The sequence below is a fragment of the Asterias amurensis genome, chromosome 5, assembly GCF_032118995.1.
Source record: "Asterias amurensis chromosome 5, ASM3211899v1".
Classification (NCBI taxonomy): domain Eukaryota; kingdom Metazoa; phylum Echinodermata; class Asteroidea; order Forcipulatida; family Asteriidae; genus Asterias; species Asterias amurensis.
The window spans coordinates 21,113,336-21,136,088 of record NC_092652.1 but is presented as its reverse complement, the minus strand read 5'-3'; the positions used below and the strand labels follow the sequence as shown (position 1 = coordinate 21,136,088).

The window sequence follows — 22,753 nt, the reverse complement described above, 5'->3', positions numbered from 1 at the left end:
GGGACCCATTTTTGTGTTTATTGCACTCATAGAACAAATAGAGCAGTTTACACTTGATTAACTGCAAGTGCTTTTGACGCTCACAAGGTGCTAATAAACAATTCAAAATGAATTGATGTTGGGGAGTGTGGTAAGCTGCTAGTGTTGAAGTCCCTTGGCTTGTTTTCCACCTTGTCGCCCTTTCAGCAGATGCTCATTAGCGATTGTCAACGGAACACCTGTGACCTCAAATCTGGATTGATGCTGAAAGAAGAACGGGGCATTGGAGATCAGTGTGCAGAAAGTACACATTTACCAGGCCTGATACTTCATGGAGGCAACGAAGGCGATTGCCTTCACGCCCTGGGGCCTGATACTTCACTGGAGGCAACAAAGGCGATTGTCTCCATGCCCCGGGTCATTGCCTTGGTGCCCTTAAAATGCCCTGGGCAGTAGAAATTTATAGTTTCCTTTTAGGTTGCCCTTTACCGGGGAGAAAATGCCTTGGTGCGATTGTGCTTTCAAAAATGAAGCATACAGGCCTGTGTGTACATACATGTAGTTAAACTGTAGATGACTTTTACAAAACTAATTATACACAATTTCAAAAGTGCAATGCACCACTTTGTAAACGAAGTTCTCAAAATTAAAATCTGCGAAGGTCACTTTAGCCAAATATCCTATACTCTGTGTGCCAAATTCCAAAAGGTACAACTTAATTAACTGCCTGTCATGCTTTATCATACAAGTGTGTGCATTGTCATTTGTCATTATACATGTACATCTGATCTGATACTCTTTTGAATAGTCTGTAGGAAAGTGCCCCCACAAGTTATACCCGGTTCATACTTCGAGCGAATGCGAATGTGAAGCAAATGTTGACGTCACAAATTCGCAACGAATATCTCGCAGCAGTTCAACTCTGCTCAACTCACTTGCGAATATCGCTTCGAAAGTAGGGTTGTGACGTCAAATTCACATCAAATTTGCATCGTATTTGCATTCGCAGGGAGTATGAATTGGGCTTTATGCTTTATTTGACCTGACTAGACTGAAGCAATGCTGCTTGGTACCTGCTGCACTCGTGGAGCAATAATGCAGCACCAAAGTATGCACCACATCAAGTCCTGCTATATAATGTCTCCTCAAGTGTGTGTTATTTTTGGCACAAAGAGTCTGTCTCTGAACTTTAGTCAGTCTCTCTTCACACAGTCTGTGTATTTATTCAGGAGCATAGGGGGTCAGTGATCCAAGGAATGGCCCAGCCCCACCTGGGATCCTTCCCCAGGGTTTGTAATTCTTTTCAGAGTGTTACAAGACGCTTGTAAAAATAGCCTTTAATGATCTTTTATCAGGGAGTTTGGAGAACTGTATTACAGACCCACTAGAAGTAATTGGATAACTTACGCTCACTTGAGCTTAGTAAGCGAAAGTAATGTGCGTCAGTGAGTGTTCTAATTGGACAATTCTGTGGCTAATGTGTGTCATTATACGACTAGAAATTCCCCAAAATTGATTATGTCCTACCATCTCCATGGTTATGCATAATTGGACCTATCCATGGAGGAAAGAAGGTCCAATCATTGAGGAGTATTATTCTTCCTCCATGGTCTTCTAATTCTTCCTCCATCCTACAATGTACCATGATCCTTCATTGTTCATCTGTACATGTCTGATGTGGTTGAATCTTAATGTAACTGTCATGGGTAGGTCATGTACTTAATGTAAGTACTGCTCAACTGTACCAATTGTACACATTACAAATCTTCTGCGTGCAAATGTTTTAAACATAAGTTGTAGTCATAGAGCTGGTCCTTGCTCCACGGTGTAGTGTACAGTGTGTACCTTAGAGAAGTGGGTCCTTTCCCTATGATTACAGTACAAATTGCCGTACATACAAATAGTCTATGATGCTATTTATTGGATTCTGTTGAATTTGACTGTATATTGAAAAGATGTGTGTGCCTTACATGTAGGCCCTGCTTGAAATTGAATGAAGAATTGTGTTGATAGTTTTCTATTTTTCTGTTTTTGTCAGTGAGTTATCATGGATGACTTGTAGATAATTTTTTTAGACACATCGTTTCTGTGGACGTAAAATCATTGCCGAATTGGTCTCATCTCTCATGAGCGAACCTGTGCCAGAACTTTCACTGTCTCATGAGCTATTGACTTCCTTTTGTCCACCTTTCCCAGCTGTTTTTATCTTATTTGCACTTCATAGTCCTTAATCCCTTAGCGATAGACAGCCACCATAAATTATGTTAGACACAACATTGGAAGTGCAAATTTGCATCACGTTTGCTTCTCGTCACGCCACGTGGCATCGAGTGCTTGCTTTCCCATGATGTCCTGTGGCAGGCAAGCCAAACTTACCGATGGCTCTCCGTACAATGATATTATGAATGGTCTACATGTTTTTGTGTCACAGTCTAGAAACACAACTTCAGGGTTTACCCTCAACATTTTCAGTGACTGACCTGCAGGAACACTTCCATGCAGCTTGCCATTTTCTTTAGTCGGTCAGTATTTTTACTTGTCCATATAAAACTTCTAATGAAATAGGGGTCGCTTTTTAACACTTAACTTGCCAGCTGGACCACTTGGAGTATACACCCAATTCACCTGACGTCATTTTGTAGAATAATCTTGGATGCGCCATATTGGTGTGCAATGTCACTGTGCATTATTCAGTGAATTCTAGAGTTGAAAGTGTGTCTGGCTCATCAGTTGGTTGCCATGACAATAATAATGATAATAATTTCACTTTTAATTAATGTGAATAGTGCTTTTACGTAGGTGTACACCAGCAGATGTGATGGAGCAGTAACAGAAAATTACTAAGCGGAGAGACACAAAGAAAGCGAATTACATGAAACTTCTGAAATGAAATTTGAAATGGCTAGGACCCTTTCGGTAAACAGTGTTGTCCAAGGCCCACACTTTGTGTACCACAACTTCTATATCAAATAACAAACCTGTGAAAATTTAGGCTCAATCGGTCATCGGAGTCGGGAGAAAACAACGGAAAAACCCACCCTTGTTTCCGCGCGTTTCGCCGTGTCATGACATGTGTTTAAAATAAATCCGTAATTCTCGTTAACGAGAATTTATAATGTTTTGCTGTTTTCTCAAAAAGTAAAGCATTTCATGGAATAATATTTCAAGAGAAGTCTTTCACCATTGGCATTGCCTTCTGTAAACCCTGTAAGTTATTTGTAAATCTGTGAACTTTTTTTTTTTTTTTCTGAACCGAAAGGGTCCAATGGCTTTAATTGAAATTACATGTAGGCCCTAAATGTTTTTGACACATGTGATCAGCTTGTATAGTCAAAGTGACATGCCTTACCAATGATTGCATGGTTATGGTAATTCACTCCCCCAGTGTATGATGCATTGCAGGCAATCATAAACCAAAATTGAAGTTATTACATTCTTGTGTCTGTGTATAATATTCAGCATACATTATTCACTGTTCAGGAAAACAGTTAGGAACAGTGATCGAAAAACTTCTGACGTAACATTCAACACTCGGAGCTAAAATATTGTATTTTTAAATATTGCCTTGATGTGTTTTTCAACCTACAAGTAACCTTAATCGAGAATCACATGCTTCCCTATTTGGGGAAAACAATAATTTGATAATACCATGTGAATATTACATGGTGTTATGCCAAGTTTCAAATCCAAACTTAATATTTGATAAGCAACCAAGTCGAAATCCCCCACCCCCATCTACCTCTGAGGCATCTTATTGCGTCTTCTCCCACATCTCCTGCATTAAGGTTTTAACTAAATGTGTCTTAAAACATCTGCAAAGAAAAGTCAACTGCCTTTCGTTCTCAGCAAGAAGGAACTTGATCAGATAAGCAGTGACTTTCGTCCATGGTCGAGAAGCAAATCCTGGCATGACCGATTTAACAATTCACACTGATCCTAATCAAATCAAATGGAGTCGATCATTTTGGCAGTCGGCTTTTCAACTGCTGTCTCGCTCTCTACCTGTCTTATTCTCTCTCTTAACTGAATGGTACTGATTGCAGACTCACTGTCAAGGTTATGTACACATGGTTAATTTGCTGCGTGGCTTTGTCCTTGGTGTATGGCTGAATATTGATTCCGCTTGTATGGGGGAGACTTTGCGCATGTTATTGTAATCGGAGAAGATGGTCGCGCTCAGACGCTGATGCAAAGCTATTTAAATTTGTCTTTTTAAGATTCTGTCAGAGGTTTATCAACATTGTCATTGTCAGTTTATATTCGATGGGATGGCTAATTGATTTACTGTGAGCGAGTAGAAGAGATAGAGCAGGATAAAGGGAAACACTTTAAGCAAATAAAGAGCAGGCTTGATGTTTCATTCTTGAAAGGACAAGGACGCCAAGGCTTTTTTTTGCATTAAAGAGGGCGCCTTTGTGACAAAAATTTACTTTTCTCTTGGAATGTTGCAAGGAGCAATAACGCAATCACCTGGGGCAACTGAGGTCTCCGGTACCTTGTGATGTATCAGGTCTGAAGATTTCCTTTGTGGTTTAACTTGAAACTGTTTATTTTACACTTTCAATTTGTTTTTATATTTTATTTATAGTGACATTGCAGTCACTTTAACAAAATATTATGATTGAACATGTAATAATAGACCTATACATGAACTGTATCTCACAATATGAGAGGAAAGATAAATGAAAACAACTTTCAGTTTTTGTATGTTGTTGTCGGTGGGGGTGGGGGTGGGGTGGGCTAATGAAAAAGCTTTTAAACTGTCATTTCTGTCTATCAATGGTTGTTTTATTTTACTCCAAACATACATAAAGCAGGGTTATTTGGGAGTGTCAAAACACAGAGTGGTATCGATACATTTATTTCTACGAAACATTTCCTCATTGGAAGGTTAGCAATAGAGGTAATGGAATGCAAAACAATAAACATAAAAACTATCAAGAATAAGGTTTCTACTGGAATGACCCCAAGTTCCACATTTTTGTTTTGATGTTTGATGTTTAGCCCATCCTGGTTACTGCTGGTACCTTAAAGGAACACGTTGCCTTGGATCGGACGAGTTGGTCAAAACAAAAGCGTTTGTAACCGTTTTTTATAAAATGCATATGGTTGGAAAGATGTTTTAAAAGTAGAATACAATGATCCACACAAGTTTGCCTCCAAATTGCGTGGTTTTCCTTCTACTGTGCGAACTAACATGGTCAGCCATTTAAGGGAGTCAAAATTTTTACCCCCATAAATGGCCGACGTATTAGTCGACAAGGTAAAAGGAAAACCACGCAATTTCGAGGCAAATTTGTGTAGATCATTGTATTCTACTTTTATAACATCTTTCTACCCATACGCATTTTATAAAAAACGGTTACAAACGCTTTTCAAAGACCAACTCGACCGATCCAAGGCAACGTGTTCCTTTAATATTTAGCTACTCTTTCCTTCTTCACATACATGTACAGTACCAAGAAATCCCACAATGATAAATTGTTTTTAATGCACTGATTATTCACTTGTGGTTTTTAATAATGCACCCCTACCACAAAACAAAAATGTGACCATTGTTTTGCGGAAAGTGAGTCGAAAGTGAAATACTGCTTGGAATTATGACGCTTTATTTTTCTTGATATATTATGTGTCGCTCATCATAGAAACTTCATGTAAAACTGCATGGAGAACAGCAATATGGGTTTTCCTACATTGAACATTCGTTGTGTACACAGTGTACACAACAATTTCTTGTACGGTATTTTGATCTTTTCACACTATGCATTATGCAGGCATGGCAGTAGAAACATCAAGCCTTTCTAAAGTCCGATATTTCAATCCCGTACGGGCAAGGCAGTTTATAATCCATTTTGCAGGCATTGTACTTTTCCTACTTGGTACTAGATTGTTTGCCTTTGGAACATTTTAAGAAGAAATCCGATGAAATAACCTGAAAAGTCCATTCAACCCTTCTATTTTTATTTATGAACTCATATCAGTTTTTTTTTTTTTTTTTTACAAATGCCTCATAGAGTACGACCCTTTGGTTCTTCTGCAAATATTACATGACTAACTAAAATCCAAATATGGGGAATATAGTCACTTGATCTTCACTTGTTGGTAGAAACCAGTACCAAGAATCAATCCGATACGGAGAACGTGCTTTTCTCCAAAGCTGCTCTTGCCCTGTGGAATAAGCTCCCTGTCTCACTTCGCAAAACAACATACTTAACAACTTCAAGAAGGGACTGAAATTACACTTGTTTACATACATGTAGACTTACATTAGATTTAACTTAATTTAATTTAACTACATAGTAGGCCTATCCATCATTTTCATTTTGTATAAATATTTTCGTTTTGTATAGGCACCTTGATAGAGCTTCTGGAGACGTGCGCATTATAAATCAATTATTATTATTTACAAAAACGCACAACGTAGAAACATTTGGGGAGGTTATAGTAAAACTACAATAAGGCCTTTTACCTGGATTGACAATTAGCTGAAAATCCAATGAGAATAGCCCGTCTGGAGTGGAGGTGCCAATGTTATGATTCAAGTACCTTCACACTGGATAGTTATTGACATCCAGAAACCTAATTATGTGCTTAAAAAAAAATGTGGCCTTGACGAACTGAATGCTGTACAAGGAAACCTTACAAACAAGAATTCCAGGTAGTTCTCTATTCAAAGTTGCCTTGAGACACCATTTTTTAAAGTAATGACATTTTGTTTTTGGAACTGTTGGGTGGTGTTGTAATCCTGTTATATACGTATGAATACAACAAAACTAACCCGTGAAAATTTCATTAATTAATGTGCAGGAAGAATAATCCCTAATAGGAATACACAATCTGAGAAGTAATTGCAGTCACGTTTCTCAAAATTCAAATTTTGTGGGTTCCTTACTCCTAGCCAATGGTTTTATTGCCATTATTTTGAAATTGAAAACAGGGGTCCAAATTGCCACTAGTCCGCTAGCCCGGGACTACCAGATTTACAGTGGAGCTACTCATTTTTTCCAGTTTGATAGCCTGACGGACTAGTGGAAAAATAATGCAAAGATCATCATCACAAGCAATAAAGAACTGTGCTGTGGTGTATTGTAAAGTTTGAGCCTTGACGCGAGACATAATGTGTCTTTCGGGCTACCAAAATCTCATCAGGGCTGCTAAAAATTATTGGTTACTAGCCCTGCTGACTACCATGAAAATACGCTTAATTTGGACCCCTGGAATACCAACCAATTGTATACTTTCATTCCCTTTAAATGCTGTAACAACAAAAACCCTTCACGCACAGATTCCAAGTAGTTTCTCTATTCATTATTACCTTAAATCACCATCTTATCATATAACCTTTCTCACCAATAAAAAACCACTTACACTTAATGAAAAGTCTGACAACCTTCGTTATAGTGTTGTCAGTGTTCATATTCATAATGAGGCCAATCACTCCCAAACCCTGTACAGGCCCATACCCTTCAGGCCAAGCTAATTTCCTGTACATGGAAAGCAATTTTCCTGACAGCCCCTCGTCTGTCGTAGTACCCAATACTTTCCAAATAGTTTCCTGAATTGAATTTCCCTTTCCCGTTATCATAGTCTTCAGATTTCCCTAAGTGTTCCAGTCCAAGTCTTTGTGTGAAGTACATAGTGTAGATCCTGTACTGTCCTCGAGTCTTAAAAACAAAAGTGTTGCTGTTCTCATCGTCGGGCGAGAGGCAAAAACCTGCACCTTATGTTGAATGCTATTCGCGGGCGGGAAACATGAGGAGGGTTTCTTGAGATTTGTACGCAGGGCATGGGTCGGAGTTAAAGCACAGTGACCGGGGTCCGGGGTCTAAATCAATTTGTTCTGGAGTGCATGTATGCATCAGGTTTGCGCTAGGCAATGCAGGAGCCTTTGTTGGAACCTGGATGCAAATTGTGTTTTACCCACTGACACCTATTATAATCATTTAGAAGATGGGATACATGTAAGAGAGGTGGTTGGGGAGAGGAAATTGGGGAGACAAGGTGTTGTGTATAATATTTGTAGCTCGTGCCACTACTGTGCCACTATTGTAAATTAAATACAAAATACTGTAATATCTGAAATATGTAATTTTTATACTGTGCGTTTAAGTGTTGTAATACCACTGTGGACTGTGAGCGAGGGCCACGCGGCGTTCGGTGCCAATAGCTGTACCAATAGGATGCAGTGCATCAAAAAGGATAAAATTTGATATCGGAGTAATTGACATCATCTAGATCTATTGGACTCTTTTATATTTTTTTAGCCTGTGTGGTTGTAAACAACATCAACTTCCTTATTGTCCAGTGTTAACAGTGTTGGTTGGTGTTTTGACAAGTCGCTTTGTACAATTCTGACAGAAATTGACTTTCTTGTTATGTGAGTTCATTTCAAGTCACTCAGGACAACACAGAACCTGACAATAAAAACCACTACAGGGGTCATACAAAGGAATATCCAAAAGTAAAATTTAATTGGGCTGTTGTGTTCACTAAAATGTTTTGAGTGGCAGTGAATGGAATTTACATAGTGCGTGGCCTTGATCTAATGGTACATGTAGTTACTAGTCGGCTCAGACTGCAAGAACTACATTTTCATACCACACTGAGATTCCACAAATGTTTCTGCACTAAATTTATTTAGAACAACAGAGATACATTGTATAATAGAAGTTACTCGATGTTATAACAAGTTATTATTATTGTAATAATATTTTGTATGACTCATGATATGGATTACAAAACTAACATTATAGCAAGGTTATAACTGCAAGAGTATTTACATATAACGTTATTCCAAATGAGAATGGTACAATGGCTTTCTGTCTATTGTGTAAAAAGAAGGTTTGCTTTTCAGTAGCATGTGTTTAATGTAAATTTGTGTGTCTACATCAAGGTGACTGTAAACAGCTGAGTCATTTTCACCATCACATGCAGGGAAATGGCATTTTGTGGATAAGGTTACCTCGGGTGTTTTCTTTCCCTGCCTTACACCTACTACAGATCCCAGTTCGAAACCCACCACACACGCTTGTATTTGGATGGGTTTTTCAGTCCCTAACTGATCTCAGGGGGAATTTTCCCATAGACCTTAAATGCACATGACGTCATCAGTACGGCGCCCTCGCCTTGAGGTCAAAAGGAAGCTGTACATTGGCCAATCTATGTGTGTTTCGATTGTTTCGTCACAGTTTGACCTCAAAGATGGCGGCTGGATTACGCCAATGCATAAGGTCTATTGAAGTTTCCTCCCACATCTGAAATTTAATTCTTTGGTTTTTTTTCTTGAACACCATAATAATCTTGCATATTTTCTGAGGGTTTTGAGGATGTTAAAAAGTTTCAGCTAAACTTGTCCAAGAGTAGACATGGGCCCAATTTCATGGCTCTGCTTATAGCTGAATTCTGTGCTTACACTTTACATCACATTGAATCTTGTGCTTAAATACCAAACTCCAGAGTAAGCAGAGCCTTGAAATTGGACCCCATGTTACAGTCCTGGTGTAAAAATGACTGGACTTGGAGCTGGTTGTTGTCCAGTGGGTATTTCAACACTCAGCAGCAGGTGGTTATTTTTTTGTAAACAAGCGATATCGATGTCATAGGTCATGTCACCCAGTCCATCAGTTTGGGTCTAGAGTTTATTTTTATGGTGTTAGGTTTTGATAGAGTGACGAAAGCATCAGTTTTGTGACCATAAAATAACTTACATGTATACTGTAATAGAAAATCTTCAGTGGACTTGAGCACTCTCACTGGACTAGATGTAGGAACACACTTTACAAGATTGGCTTAACTTTTGGGTGGAGATTGTATGTACATGGGCCTACACGATGTACATGAACATAGATCTAGTTTATGATTTACACGCTCGTTAAACATGCATAAAACAGCACACCATGCAGATTTACCTGAGTTTTGCTCACCATATTTAAAAAAACAAAATAAAAAAAGTACTGCTATAGGCCTAATTATCAAAAAAAGCTTTGTAGCCTGACATTTTAAGAGCTACCACTATTTTCCTTGCTATTTTCATCTGCAGTAAACATAAGAAGCTTTGCATTGAGTACATTTCTTGACATACCTTTGGTTGTGTCTGCCTCACTACATGAAGACACCACCTGTATTAAACTGTCAGGGGATATTGTGTAAACATTAATGATGAATTATTGTGAATTACCAGATACACGTATTACGAATGAACGCATAATGATCTTCTTAGAGCGATAGAACACCCTCGTTTTGTAAGAGAACAAATAATTGATTTCCTCTAGATTCCAATCAACACACCATTCACAAAACCTGTGAAATTTCATTACAGCAAATCACGTGAAAACAAAAAAAATCCCTGCAGTAGCTCCGTATTGGGCAGTATTTTGATTGAACAAGTACAGAAAACAAACTTCAAGCGATGTATATTGTTGGGTCTTATAGTAAGGGAATAAATGTGTGGTAAAGAGGTTTTAAACTAGTGGTTTAAACCCGCCGAGGCCTGGTTCTTGATAATTTTACCGAGACGAAGTTGAGGTAAATTATCGGTCAAAAATCTTCAACCCTTTTTGGTTAAAAAGTAAAATAAATGAAAAAATTATAATTGTTAAATGATTTCTTTCGACACAACACCCCTCCAGCTATGAAATGGTAAGGTTCTCGGGTAAACAACTCCTTATAAGGAGATTGCTGTGCGCGTCGCGCATATTGCGTGATGTGGCACAACTGTTCCAGCCGTTGCTTTCGACCAACAGGAATGAAGAAACTGTCTTATAAGCACAGGTGCAAGCTCTCGTGTCAAGCCCATGTTTCAACACTTTTTACTGGTGTTATATCATCCGTTCAAACAACCCCTCGTGATGCCCTCTCGACCAATCAGAATGGATAAACTGTCATTGGTATTTATGAGTGCTATTTCACTCACCAGTAGTTCAGACAGAAACAAATCTCTGGATAACTGGCAATATCTGGTGATTAAACATTTAGCCTATTGAAAATAACTATTAGTTTTTGAAATATTAGTATGTAAATTGGAAATCTGCATATAAATACTAATGATGGACGGTTCTAACGATATTTAACTCGCCAGTAAATCAGACAGAAGTATCTCTCTGGATAATTGGTTCTGGCAGTACATGGCATGAACTCTAGATGAACATTCAGTTTATTAGTTTTTTGGAATATTACCAATCAAGTCAGTTTTGATCTTAAAGGGCAGTTTTGACTTCAAAGGGCAGTTTTGTTTGAACCAAAGGTTTGATGTAAATTGAAAGCCTTCGTAATACTAATAATGGATTTCACTAATGGGTTGGGGGGGGGGGGGGGGCAGCGACGGCGGAGGCATTTGCTTAATTGAAACTGTCATTGACTGGGGTAATATTTATGATCACAGAAGTTGGATGAGATCAGGCAAATGAATAGGAAAAATGTTCTGCAAGTGACCAATTAACCTTGAGACAGAATTCTTAGGGTCATGTCTTTTAGTTTCTTTTTTAGTTGAGGGGGAGTATAGACATATTATGTAATGAGGCTTAAATTTGTAAATGGGTTTGAACAAAATATTTGTTTTACCCAGTCAGTTACCCTTGTGGTTTATTATAGGTTTTCTCGGCCAATTTCGGAAAATGAGCAGCCAATTTAACCACCAAGCTATTCTATTTCGCGCAAAATTGAATGCTACTCAAAAGGGTCATTCGATTTCGTTTTAAGATTAGTCAAATGTGATGTTGCGTCATTCGAATTAACAAAATAATCATTCAATTTAACAATTCATCAAAGCAGCATTCAAATTCGCAGACGCTTCTTGAGGCTGTGTGTCACAAAAAAGTATGACGCCCCGCTAAATTAAACAGAGTGCTAAAGGAATTTGACTCGACCCAAAACGAAATTGAATGGCTGAATTCTGAATTCGAAACGCAGTAACACTAACAACTGGAGAGGCAAAACAGCTTTAATTCAAATGCATGAAAATGAAATTGACTGCTCATGTGCCGAATTTGACCGAGAAAACCTATATTAGTCAAGGATTAAATTTGTGTGTGAGAATTTATCAGCTGTTCAGGGACAATGTTGTTTTTGAGATTAATTTTACTGAGACGATGTTTTTAATAATGAAGCTACAAATACCTTCATGTGTTTACATGTGTAGAAAGTTAACCATTTTGTGCGTTGCTTTCTTTGAGGAAATAAAGTAATCAAAGGCTTAGGCCAATAAGAAATAAAAAAAAGTTTCTATCCTAGGTTCAAATTAAAAAAGGAAGGAGGATGCCCTTTTGAATTCTTTTTGTTGTTGTCCGAGACGGCATATTCTTTACCCCAATTCAATGTCTTCTGCAATGTATTTAGGTCACTAAAATTTCTGTTAAATTTAATATTTGTTTACATAAACTTAACAAAAATTATTGAGGGAGCTATGAAAAAGGAAGGGAACAGAGACGAGAAACAAGTTTATTTGTAATGTACCTTCTTTAAGAAAAAAGAGTGGTGTCTGTTAAAGTCTAGTCCTTGGATGCAATGAATAGGCAGGCAGCTGTTGACTGTTGAGATTTAATGAATAGTTGGGCTGTACTGTCAGGGATTACATCACCAACCAATGTGACTACTTTTACTTGCAGGGGAAGGTCATTCCTTTTGGCATACTGTTAAAGCCCTCTTCATGGCTTCCCATGTCTGATCTTCAAAATAGCTGAAACCAAAGTAACAAAAATATACAATTGCGGATGTTTGAAGAAAACCTTTACGGAACACAATGATCTAGAGCAAGCTAGTCGGAAACGTTGAGACCTATTGTACAACTCACCCTGAGGCATGCAATTTTTTTGCTGATCAGCTGATTTCCTTTTTCTTTTCAAAACAGTGCCATAGAAAAAAAACGGAAAAACGCTCTAGGAAAGTTAATTGTGATTGGCCATTTCCTCTTTTTTTTGTAATGAGCATGTTGCATACATGTACTCTGCATTCCGCACTGTAAAGTTATTAAAGGAACACGTTGCCTTGGATCGCACGAGTTCATCTATAAAAAGCAGTTGTAACTGTTTGTTAAAAAAATGCATATGGAAAGATGTTTTAAAAGTAGATTACACAAATTTGCCTTGAAATTGCGTGGTTGCTTTTACTTTGCAAACTAACACGGTCGGCCATTTATTACATAGTGGACGATGTAAAAGGAAAACCGTGCAATTTCGGGGCATGTTTGTGTGGATCATTGTATTCTACTTTTACATTATCTTTCTACTCTATGCGTTTTATAACAAACAGTTACAAAAGCTTTTTATAGACCAACTCGACCAATCCAAGTGTTCTTTAAATAACGAGAAGTCCTCTTGATCCATACCTCAAATCCCATAAACATAAAGAGATCTGCAATAATGCAAATACTCTTTTACTTCAAGGCAACATCTCTAAGATGAATTTAGACCTGACATTTTAAACAGGTGCTAGCAAATTTACTTCTGAATGTTTCATTGCAACAGTTGTTCATAGATGGTCTCTGTCTGTCACTAATGACAGAACAGGTACGTTGTAGCCTTTGTTTACAAATAGAGTGACCTTATACAGTACATTCTAGGTCCTTTCTGGCAGGCAAGGTACTCCAATGGTCATGACAAATGTTACATCTTGCATCTAATTTCCTCCATTCCAGAGCTAGGAATATTTGTAGTGTGTTAAAAAAAACTCATATAAAACCTTACAAGCTTTGCTTCTTTACGGGTACCCCACAGTTTCATGAATGTCAATGCTTATTATTCATTTAATTAACCTTATAAAACAACTATTTATTTCTTGATTTCCAACTTATATTGCCTTTGATTTGATATTGATTGTGATTTTGATACTGTGGAAATAAACTGATTGATTGGAACAGAAACTGCAGTCTGAGTTGGACACCATTTCCTTGAAAAAGTAGAGCTCGCTCTATAGATGATTTATCATGAGGGTTCTGCTTTACAAGGCAGAGGTTTGTAGCCAGCTGCTGCAGGTCTTAGCCCAAATCCTGGACCCTTGGGGTGGGGGAAGCCTTGCTGGGCAGCTTGGCCCTGAAAAAGCCTAGACAATGTGCTCACACCTGTGGCACTGGCTACATGTATGTGTCTGTTATCCCAGATTTAAAATGTTGGAAGATACAGTTTGGTTTAGAAAGGTACATTAACATACCCATTGATTTCAGCCTCGACTGCATATGTTGAGAAACAGCAAGTGAGAAGACTGGTCTTTGACAACTACCCATGTCCACTGCCTTTAACATACCATTCCACTATGAACATTTTGTACTTTGTAAAGCAAACTCTTGAGAAAATCCCTCTGGTGATGTATTTATATGTAACACGAGTAGATGTAGCTCATCAACCGTAATAACTAATAAACTGGCGTCTGTATGACTCCATGTCTCAGTTTCAAATCCAGTCTTGTATTCTCATCAGGCAATCAGTAGGTAGACATTTGACGCTGGCTCTTGCATGCTCAGGCACAGTGACATTGTCCATGAGTGTTGTCTCATCTAATGAAGATGTGAAAATAAAGCTGAAACTGCAGCGTTTAAAAAAAAAGTGTTGTTCAACCAAAGAGTGGCACAACTGAGGGAATGGCAAGATGAAGATGAAATGTAGAGGGGCCAATGATGTTCGGTTTTCTTCTTTATTGAATCTCATATTCCCTTTTTTAGACCAAAATTTTTGAAATTAAATTTATTAATCTTTGGTCCTAGGAATCAAGCACCGTGTACTGTATACGTATTTTCTCAATGTAGATTTTCTTCTAGTACATTGTACAACGTGTGTGCATACTACTGTACATAGTTAACAATAATTTAATACTTGGTCCTTACAGGTTTTTATCACATGTACACTATAGGGCGCACAGTTAGATGTGTGTAAATGTAGATAGTGCCGTGGCTAGCGATTAAGAGCACTGGAAGCAAGCTCTTGTGTATCTGATCAGCAGAGTCTGGGTTCGAGTCCCGGTCGTGACACTTTGACCAAAATTGATCAATCACACCATACTACATACACTCGGATTGGTAGTGCTCGTCAAAGAACCCAGAAACACTTACCGCGAAAGAGTAGCTGTTAACCCGGTAGTTCTTGTTCACATAGCAAGCACCCTTGTTAAAGGATTCCTCAGTTGTATCAAGTGACATGTTGTTCACCATTCAATTATTTTCAGACCTAATTTTGTTTTCTTCTTTTTATTTTATCAGATGCCAACTGCCGGCTACCCCTAGGTATGGAGTCAGGAGCTATTCTTGATGGTCAGATTTCAGCAACATCATGGATTCATGTTCTTGAAGGCCCAAGGTATGCCAGACTACACAACAGAGATGGTAAGTATAGGAATAATAATATCAAAGTTTAATATAGCGCATGCTACCAACAATGTACTCAAGGCGCTTAGAATACATTTTTGGAATTAATAACTGATACAGTTATTGAAGTAATGATGTCTGAGACCCAATTATGTTGCACCTTCTAAGGGTTTACATGGTGCTATGGAACATTCAGCAGCAAAAGAGGAATTTTTTTTCCCAGACAAAAATAGTTCTAGTGAGAATTTCTTTCAGACTAGCATTATTTAAACAATGATTAGTTATCTTTACCAGTTGAACTGTTTATTACCTTTAATAGTTTGTAAATCTTAAAATAATGTCGCAATTTTGAGACAAGTCGGGCTTGGTCGATCAACGTCCCATTTGTCTCATCTGGATTTAGATTGAAGAAATAGTGTGCTCATTGGCAATGTTGTTACTTTGTGTAACTCGCAGGTGGTGGAGGGTGGACAGCGGGCACCAGTGACCTAGAGCAGTATCTTACCATCGACCTAGGGAGCGTTGCAGAGGTTACCGGTGTGGCCACGCAGGGTCGATACAACACGGACAACTACGTTCAGGAATACAGGGTGATGCTAAGCACAAACGGCAAGGATTGGACAACTTATAGTGACGATCAAGTGAACGATAAGGTAAATTCCTCAGCTGACTACAATACTACAATACTACAGATACAACGTGTCTGTTTGAGCCGTTGACGTCAGATCTCGTGCCAATATTTTCCCTGCTAGAGTTTGGACATCAGCATTTTGTTTTTTTTGGTGTCACACAGAAGACCCATTTGGTGCGGGGTATTTGGCATGGTGTACCCCTTACCCTTCTATTGTGTTTTCACTGTGTTCTTGGAATCTCAGGAACTCTTTAGATTTTTTTTTTTGTGGATACCCTGCTTATTTGTCTGAGCAGAAGTTGTTAAATAAACATCTACCCTTCAGGCATGATATTCTTCCTACTTACATGTACATGTAATGTAGTCTCATTTCAGAAGAATCAGAAGAATTGTGACCAAGTAGCCTTAAAAGTCTATTAAAGCCATCACCACTACCTATATGTAGGTCAGGCCTAGTACTCAATAAATGTCACCTACTTTTTTCCAGGGACCAAATATCATGCCCTATTATATTCTTCCTTAAAAGCAACTCTATGAAATTTGGCCTAAGGTCTCAATTTTATAAATTTACTTTAAAGCACAACCCACATATTGCTTAAACAAATTTCCAACGAGGAAAAACTAATAACAAACAATGCACATTTTGACAGGTAATCTGTTTTCTGGATTTGTTTTCTTTGTAAGCAAAAAGTTGTCTTGTGCATTGCTAAATTTTCTTTTTCTATGTATTTTAGGCAGCTCTATGAAATTGAACCCTGGGGTTTTGGTGTTGAGTTACACCGTTGTACACGTACCATATGCTATAGACTCCTGTTACATTGTACATTATAAATTATGGGGAAGAATCCTGGTGAAAATTGCCAGGAGTATGTGTGTGTGTGTGTGCATCAGGTCAATACAAATGCTGAAAGGTTAAGTGTTATCTACTGGTACATGGAAATATTACACTGAAAGGAGGGCGGACTAATTTTATTTGTCGACTATACTAGTAATTTGCATTCATTAAGGCAGGCCTGTACGCTTCATTTTTAAAAGGGCAAAGGCACTAAGGCATTTTCTCCTTGGTAAAGGGTACACTTTTAGGAAAGTGTAAATTTCTATTTCTATTGGATTATTTGAAGGGCACCAAGGCAATAAGCAGGGGGCATGGACAAATGATGGAGGCAATCGCCTCTGTTGCCTCCGTGAAGTATCAGGTCTGTTTAGGACTCATAAGCTAGTGTATCAGGCGGATACACCCAAATCTTGAGCTTTCTTTATGGTTTTCTCTTGGATGTTTTTTGTAAAATTAAAATTGTGGTGTATCAGCCGAAATGTGCACGTATCGGCACGCACAATGTGTCTATCATCAGCCCATATGCTAACTTGTGCATGGAGAGAACCATGTTTTGTCCATTTACACATAATTCACAAATTTGACCATGAATCTGTCTGCAAGATTCAGTTTCATGTACGGCCAAGGCACTCCACAGTACCAGCCATTTTCCCTAAGTGCTTAATGAATATTCATAAACTTATTTGCATAATGTGGCTTACGACCAATGCCTGTCAGTGTTTTTCCCCCCTCTGTATTCATCAGACCTGAGTAATGCACCCAATCAATAGCGTATTAGTAATTGACTAAAATGTGTTTCTTTCATATAATCCATCAGGTAGTTTACAGTCCACATGTCTAACAAATATTCAATAGGACTTTACACGTAGCCCTTAGGGTAGTGAAATGTCCATTCGGTCGTTGAACTTGCTGTTTGAATGCATAAAAATGTACCACTTAATGACTGAAACAATACATTCAACGTACTGGGGATGAATGGGGGACTTTCTGGACGCTTGTTGGCAGTAGACTCACCAGGTAAAATCCATTGTTCTCAGTAATGCTCAGGCTCAGAACTCTGTAAACAATGGAAACAATTAGAGTTCCCAAATAATGAGAATTTTATTTAGTTATTTAATTACACATCCAACAATGCAAGCACCAATTATAACAGGATGAGTAGAAAGCACAGGCCGGGTGGTTTGTTTTCTGAAAGGGCAAGGTCATCTAGGCTGTTTCTCCTTGATGTTTCAAAGTGCTAGAACTCTTGTAAGACGAGTAAAACAATGGATGAATTTTAGGCACGATTGTGGCCATTTATCTCAAGATGAAATTTAACCCTTCTTGAAAGCGAAATTAACTGGAATTTCAGTGTGATCATCTACAAAATACAATGCTTATTTTAAAATGCCCAACAAATTTGATAGCATGGAAACTGTTGTCATAACATCAGGCCGCGAAATAACCCATGGGACCCACAACAAGGGCCAGGGTGCCCTGTGCTTTTGCTAAGGTGTCCTTTCTAGATGAAAATTGCTGTGTCCCTTAGAGAGTGAAATTCAAGGCCTTTGCTATGGTTAAAAATAGTGTGATTGCCATAAATTGTTTTCAGATATAAATTAGTCTTCAGTTATAACATCCATCGTTACAACTTTCATTTCATTTCTGTTTGATAGATGTTTGAAGGCAACACAGACGGCAACCTCGCCAAGAAGAATGAGTTTACGAGGAACATTGAAGCCCGTTACGTCCGCTTCAACCCCACCTTGTTCATCGGAGCGCCAGCAATGCGCGTGGAGGTTTATGGGTGTCTCAAGGGTATGTACAGAAAGAAGGGTTCAAATCCCACCCGAGTTATATGCCTGTGATTTATTTCACAGAACTCTGGAAAGTACTGAGTATACAGCGCTTACACACATCGGTGTAAGGGTAAAACCTAAATTTATATTCTTTATTATCACACAAAAACAAAAACATTGTATGTTACATAAACATTGTCAGCTCTACCAATCCTGTATAATACCTCTAGCTATTGGACCTTACCGAAAGTGACATTTCCTGAATCGGTTTTGAAATGTAGTGGGCAAAATGGTAAAATCCCCATTTTTGTCTTAAAAACCCCAAAACAAAACAGAAAGTGTCTTTATACAGCAATCCTCATTATTGCAATTCAAGCATCAAATAATTTTAATATTAGTTTTGTTTTTACTTTCAGGTGTCAATGAACTTGAAATTTCATACTTCCTTCCTCCAATGTTGACGCACATATTCTCAACGAATATTCGCAAATACAGAGTTATCAAATTCAAATCAAATTCAAGTCAAATGACGCTTCGCATTCACAGGAAGTATGAACCAGGCTTCACGCTTTCATTACTAGTATCAATTGTTCTATTTTGACAGATACCGCTTCCTTCGATGGGAATACCTACATCAAATACGACGTCAGTAACCCGGATAATCACATCCAATCCTACGACGGGTTGTTCCAAGCGCACATCAGGACGACTCAACCGGACGGAGTCCTGCTGGCGGGCGTCAGTAAACAGTCGGACTACCTCTTCATCCAGATGAAGGGAGGCAAGATCCTAGTGAGCATTAATCTCGGTTAGTACACAGGAGTTATTTTTTTCTTGTTTCTTTTTGTTTTAAAACTTTTTGTTTTGCCAGTGATCAAGGTTGTAGGTTTCTAGGTGGGAGGTGAAATGATTAAAGGAACACGTTGCCTTGGATCGGTCGAGTTGGTCTTTGAAAAGCATTTGTAACCGTTTGTTATAAAATGCATATGGTTGGAAAGATGTTGTAAAAGTAAAATATGATGATCCACCTAAACACGCCTCACAACTGCATGGTTTTCCTTTTACCTCGTCGACTAACACGGTCAGCCATTTATGGGAGTCAAATTTTTGACTCCCATAAATGGCCGACTGTCTTAGTTTGCAAAGTAAAATGAAAACCACGCAATTTCGAGGCAAATTTGTGTGGATCATTGTATTCTACTTTTAAATCATCTTTCCAACCATTTGCATTTTAAAACAAACGGTTATAGACGCTTTTTATAGACCAAATAGACCAACTCATCCGATCCAAGGCAACGTGTTCCTTTAACTGACACGCTCCAGGCCTCCAGTACACAGGGCACTCGCACAGAATGGGCAGCCTACCCAATACCTCTGAGCCCACTAACCACAATTCTCCTTTCGTAAGAACCAATCCGAGCAGTGCTGGTTTTACACTAAAACCTCTGAACCACCATCTCAAAGATTATTCAGTCTCCGGACGATTCAATTTAATTCAATTCAATAATACAATTATTCCATACTCTTGTGGGAAAAAAAGAACAAATATGAGAATTAAACGGTACATAGAAATGTACCAAAATCAAAAAGCGCACAATGAGAACAGTTAGGAACTCTTTTCACGGCAGTGAAGTTAATAACAAGAAGTCCCCTTCATCCACTAAGTATCTAACTTGCATAATTGTTTTTATTTGAACTAATAAGTTTGAACAAGCACTAAGAAGTGTAAGAGGACAAAGACCTTATTTGTCTTTATGAGTGTTAGATGTACTTAATTACTCAACGGAGTTGGAAGGTACTTATCAGACTCAAAGTCAACATTTTAACATCATTTTCTTCTGCTCAAAATATAACACAATGAGCCATTGTTAAAATTCAAGTGAAAAACATAAGACTGTTGGACTTGTCCATGCATGACTTCACTGGCGCAATGCCAGAACTACTTGCCTCAGGCCTGCAGTCAGGTGTTATTTAAAAAAATATGCAAGTTTCCCCATAACAAGGCTAAAAGCCACTCTAGGTAAAGGGCTACAAGGAAGAAAACATAGAAATGCAGAAACTCGGTGGAGCTGAAGGTAGGAATTTATATTCCTCTTAAAATATGGCAGATCATAGGATGGAGAGAAACATGCACCAGGCATGGAGTTCCAAAGAGATGCAGTACGAGCGGAAAAGCTACATCTTGGCACAGCCACAGTAAAAGGATGAGAACAAGCACAAAGCCTGATCTCACGTTATATTGGAGCCCTGCCTGTATGCTCCGTGAAATGAAATTCAAAGTCTGAGTGTGAGGCAATTACATTGGCAAAAAATGTTCCAGACAGTTGCTGAATGTAATGATGCGTGCAGATTCATGTTTCGACGGGGGAGGGGACAAACTGTCATTAAATTGGAAATGTCTTGCTGCGGAAAAAATATATACCCTGTGTTATTATGGAGAAAACATTGAAATGAAAAATATTGGTTCATTGGATCTCTCATCGCAGTCTGAGGAATTTATGACTAGTGGGAACTGTAAACAACATCTGTGTTAGATATTGGGGACAAATGCTGCAAACATTTCTTAATATTACATTTTCAGTTGACACACAAGTTATAGTCAAGGTAAGTACATGTCGGGGGTTCTCCCAGTATTGGTCAAAACTTGGGGCATGCTAAAATGAAGGGTTTACTGGTGAAGGCATTCGAAAATGTCCTTTAAAGAGAGAAAAAAAATCCTTAAAACATTTCCGGTCAAAAACATTCTAGGTTAATCCCACAATGTAAAAAACAACAGCACAAGTACATCTCCCACCTACAAATCATCCCACAATGTGTAACTTTTAAGAGAAGCAAAGTTTATCAGCAGCATTAAATTGCAAAAAAAAACAAAACACCTAAAACTTAACAGTGCTAGAAATATACATTAGAGATTAAGAAATAAAAATATTATAAATAATATACCAATGCAAGATAAACACTTTAAAAATACCAGTAGTAAATGAGGCCATACAGCTTGCATTCTACTAATAGCTTCCTTCAGTGCTAAGTAATTGTCCAGTGTATGGTTCCAATTAGGGCTCATGATTAACTGATGTGCCACCACCTGACTTTCCACTATTTGCTGACAAATAAGAGAGATTTCAGGGAGAAAAAAAAACCCAGAAAGATAAAACCCATATAATAGATGTTAAATTTGCATCAGGGATAAAGAATATTATTATTATTTTTTTACTTTACTGATACACCGATGTATATTAGCACTGTAAACTCAGTACTTTCCCGAGTCCTGTGAAAAAAATATCACAGGCATGTTACTCGGGTGGGATTCGAACCCACGACCCTTGCAATTCTAGAGCAGTGTCTTGCCAACTAGACTGCCTAGACTGCCCGGTGGCCAGAGGCATCTCGAATGCTATTGTTTGGCAGTGGGTACCTCAATGATCGTAGATGTTAAATTTGCATCAGGGATAAAGAATATTAATTTAGTTTTTTTTTACCCATACATTTTTACTGTATACTCAGTACTTTGAAAAAAAGAAAAAAAAAACTTCACAAATCCCTCTTTAAAGCTCTGCAGTCTCATCATCAATTATGAACCAACAATTTATCCACTCCTCACTACTAAACACCCACGCATGATATCCTGGGATGTGATGAAATGAAAAAGAAAAAACAAAGAAATAAAAAACAGCATTTTTTCCCCCTGCTTGCCTGATTATATATCCCTTCATGGTCACCGGAGCGTGTGGCAGTAAAGTGACAAAATTGCATTTCACGGTCTGTTCATGCCGGGTTGGTTAACCGTCCCCGCAGGAGGTTAGCGCCAGAAACCTTGATGCTGAATAGGGTGTACATGCACTTGGTGTCTTGTCTCTTTGGACCTGAGTTAGTCTTAACCTTGATACCATGCAGGGTGTACTTGGTGTCTTGTCTCTTTGGATCTGAATAGAGGCCTTTTCACACTACCTCCATTTCGAACTTTGTTGAAACCTACCTGGGTCTTCTCCAGTTCAGCCTCGCTTCATTTTGACACGGATCAGAGATAAGCAACATTCGCAGTCGATTTCAATCCGGCTAGAGCATGCTACCCAGATCGGAGGCGGATTGAAAATTTACATCGGGGATAAAGTTTTTTATTTTTATTTTATAGTTTTACCCATAAACACCGAAGTGTGTTAGCACTGTATACTCAGTCATTTCCCGAGCGCTAGGCAAAAAAACCTTACGGACATATTACTCGGGTGGGAATCGAACCCACA

General features: G+C 38.4%; 2 protein-coding genes across 2 annotated transcripts in view; one reads left to right on the top strand and one right to left on the bottom strand.

Moving 5' to 3' along the window:
* LOC139936994 (neurexin-4-like) overlaps positions 1-22,753 on the top strand; it is a 61,324-nt gene that overhangs the window by 5,720 nt on the left and 32,851 nt on the right. Inside the window, exons 2-5 of the mRNA XM_071931909.1 lie at positions 15,164-15,286; positions 15,725-15,921; positions 18,390-18,531; positions 19,117-19,320. Coding sequence (XP_071788010.1) covers positions 15,164-15,286; positions 15,725-15,921; positions 18,390-18,531; positions 19,117-19,320 — 666 coding nt within the window. The remainder of the gene's footprint in view (positions 1-15,163; positions 15,287-15,724; positions 15,922-18,389; positions 18,532-19,116; positions 19,321-22,753) is intronic.
* Positions 5,339-22,753, bottom strand: part of LOC139937007 (uncharacterized) — a 139,339-nt gene continuing 121,924 nt past the window's right edge. Inside the window, exon 4 of the transcript XR_011786045.1 lies at positions 5,339-5,391. The gene's annotated coding sequence lies outside the window, so the exon portion shown is untranslated. The remainder of the gene's footprint in view (positions 5,392-22,753) is intronic.